Source organism: Durio zibethinus, chromosome 23, assembly GCF_047325235.1.
Source record: "Durio zibethinus cultivar Kanyao isolate XHJ-2024 chromosome 23, ASM4732523v1, whole genome shotgun sequence".
Lineage (NCBI taxonomy): Eukaryota > Viridiplantae > Streptophyta > Magnoliopsida > Malvales > Malvaceae > Durio > Durio zibethinus.
In genome coordinates, this window is record NC_143184.1 from 17555955 (window position 1) to 17558255 (window position 2301).

At 32.7% G+C, this 2301-nt stretch overlaps 1 protein-coding gene across 1 annotated transcript; it reads left to right on the forward strand.

The window, feature by feature from the left end:
- The first annotated feature begins 396 nt into the window (after positions 1-396).
- Positions 397-1765, forward strand: LOC111313644 (allene oxide cyclase, chloroplastic-like). The gene is made up of 3 exons (XM_022914315.2): positions 397-727; positions 848-969; positions 1248-1765. The coding sequence occupies exons 1-3, from the start codon at positions 469-471 to the stop codon at positions 1647-1649; spliced, it is 783 nt and encodes a 260-aa protein (XP_022770050.2). The 5' UTR covers positions 397-468; the 3' UTR covers positions 1650-1765.
- Positions 1766-2301: the final 536 nt, after the last annotated feature.

Genomic DNA, 2301 nt, shown 5'->3' on the forward strand with positions numbered 1-2301 from the left:
TTAAAAAATATATAATATAAATATATCTAATAATATGATATAGATATATTTAATGTAAAAAATTAAAATTAAAATCAATTAATTCAAAAAAACTGATCAAAATTGATTATTTTAATTTAATTTTTTTATTTATATATATATATATATATTGATAGTTTACTTTTTATAATAAATTAAATTAATTAAATCGATTAGTCGAATTTTACAATTGAATTAATCGATTGTTTACTCAACCGCAATCGTTTTTCGAACAGTTGTACATTGAAGACTCCTTTGACGATCCACACCCATAGTTGCACCGTCATTCCCTACACCCAAAATAACACGTGACAAAAATTTCACCGTCCACCAGCAACTTTTCTATCTTTTCCCCCGTTCTATATAATTCCACTCCCACTCTTTCTTCCGTGTCCATCATTTCCTCCAAAACACTCATAAAAGATTTTAAAGAAAAAAAAAGCCTCAACAATGGCTGCCTCAAGCTCTGCTCTTAGAACAACCGTTTCTCCTGTGAAACTAGGTAACCCCAGATCTTCATCATCATCATCTTCAAACTTCATTTCAAGGACCAATTCCCTGTTGCACGCTTCATCTTCGTACCTCATCAAAAACTCATCTTTAACTCTTAGTCACAAGCTTTTTACATCAAACTGCAATGCTTTCTCAGTTACCAAACGATCTTTCACTTGCAAAAGCCAGGCTATTCCTTCTGATAACTCAACACCCAGTAAATTTTTTCCCATTTAGATTCAAAGCCAATTTTTTAACTTCAATTTTTTTTTCAATTTGATTTGGTTTTTTGGGTTGATATTGTTGATTAACTTTTTTGGGGTTTTCTTTGTTTCAGACAAAGTTCAAGAATTGCATGTTTATGAGATCAATGAGAGAGATCGTGGCAGTCCAGCTTATCTTCGTTTGAGTCAGAAACCTGTTAACTCTCTTGGTGATCTGGTCCCTTTTAGCAACAAAGTAAGTTCTTCCCTAAATTAATTGAGAAAACCAACAAAAAAAGGCAAAATTTTGGTTGTTGTTGAACTTTAATCTTCTACTTTTTGACTTTTCTCTGAAAAATGGTGAAATTTTAGGTCTATTTTTTTTGTTTGTTTCTTGAGAAAAAATCAGTATAAGTTTAGTGCGTTGCAACTTTTTTTTTCTATCAGAGAAAGAAAAAGACCCCTTTCCAGGAAAAGCACTTCCCGACAAAAACAAAATATTAATATATTTAAAATATCCGAATTCTATTTCAGATATACACCGGCGACTTGCAGAAACGGATAGGAATAACAGCAGGGATATGCATTTTAATCGAGAACAAACCGGAAAAGAAAGGTGACCGGTACGAGGCGATCTTCAGCTTTTACTTTGGGGACTACGGCCACATTGCGGTGCAGGGGCCATACTTGACATACGAGGACACGTATCTGGCTATTACTGGAGGGTCAGGGATATTTGAAGGGGTGAGCGGTCAGGTAAAGCTGCAGCAAATTGTTTTCCCCTTCAAGATTTTCTACACATTTTATTTGAAGGGCATAGGTGAAGTCCCAGAAGAGCTGCTTTGCAAGCCTGTTGAGCCCAGCCCAGCTGTTGAAGCCACCCCAGCTGCTAAGGCTTGTGAGCCACATGCCACCATTGCAAATTTCACTAGTTAAATTTTATTTTATTTTAGTAAATCAAAGAAATAAATGTTTTGTGCTTTTTATTAATGTAATGGGATGAGTTTTGGCTTTTATTTATAAGAGAATTTTGCATTTTTTGCTTATTAAAACGTGGCGTGCATGATTAACTTGAATGGAACAATTGAGGTATCAAGCTAAGGTCGTTTTCTTTAGCCAGACTGCCAGAGAGTATGGGTCTCAACAAACTTTGGATTTTATATTGACGAGCATTGTTTTGGTTGGAATTCTAAAGTTGAAATGAGTAGCACACTTTAATATGAGTTGTCAATTTTAATAATAATATCACATTAAAAGAAACTCGTGGAGTTCATTACTGCAAATTGTTTTAGTACTAAATTCAATCCGCACAGGCAAAGTAGTCTCTTTGCCTTTGCTTTCATTCCACGTAAAAATAGTTGGTATGGAACCCGGCAACGTCGTTGCCTTTCGCCCATGTAAAATATTGAATTCAATTAATATATATAATTATTTTTTATAAATATTTTAATAATTTTAAAATTTAATTTTAAAACATATAATTTTTTTTTTATTTTTAAGTTCAATTGCTTTAGTATAAAAAAACAAGTTAGACATTAATTGTTGTATAGTTTACATCGTACTTCTTAATTTTTTAAATTTAGTATTA

What these genes read in the sequence shown, in the direction of transcription:
- LOC111313644 (XM_022914315.2), top strand. Translation starts at nt 469, where the DNA reads ATGGCTGCCTCAAGCTCTGCTCTTAGAACAACCGTTTCTCCTGTGAAA. An exon ending in TTCTGATAACTCAACACCCA is followed by an intron (nt 728 to 847) that starts GTAAATTTTTTC and finishes TCTTTGTTTCAG; the next exon opens with ACAAAGTTCAAGAATTGCAT. An exon ending in TGGTCCCTTTTAGCAACAAA is followed by an intron (nt 970 to 1,247) that starts GTAAGTTCTTCC and finishes ATTCTATTTCAG; the next exon opens with ATATACACCGGCGACTTGCA.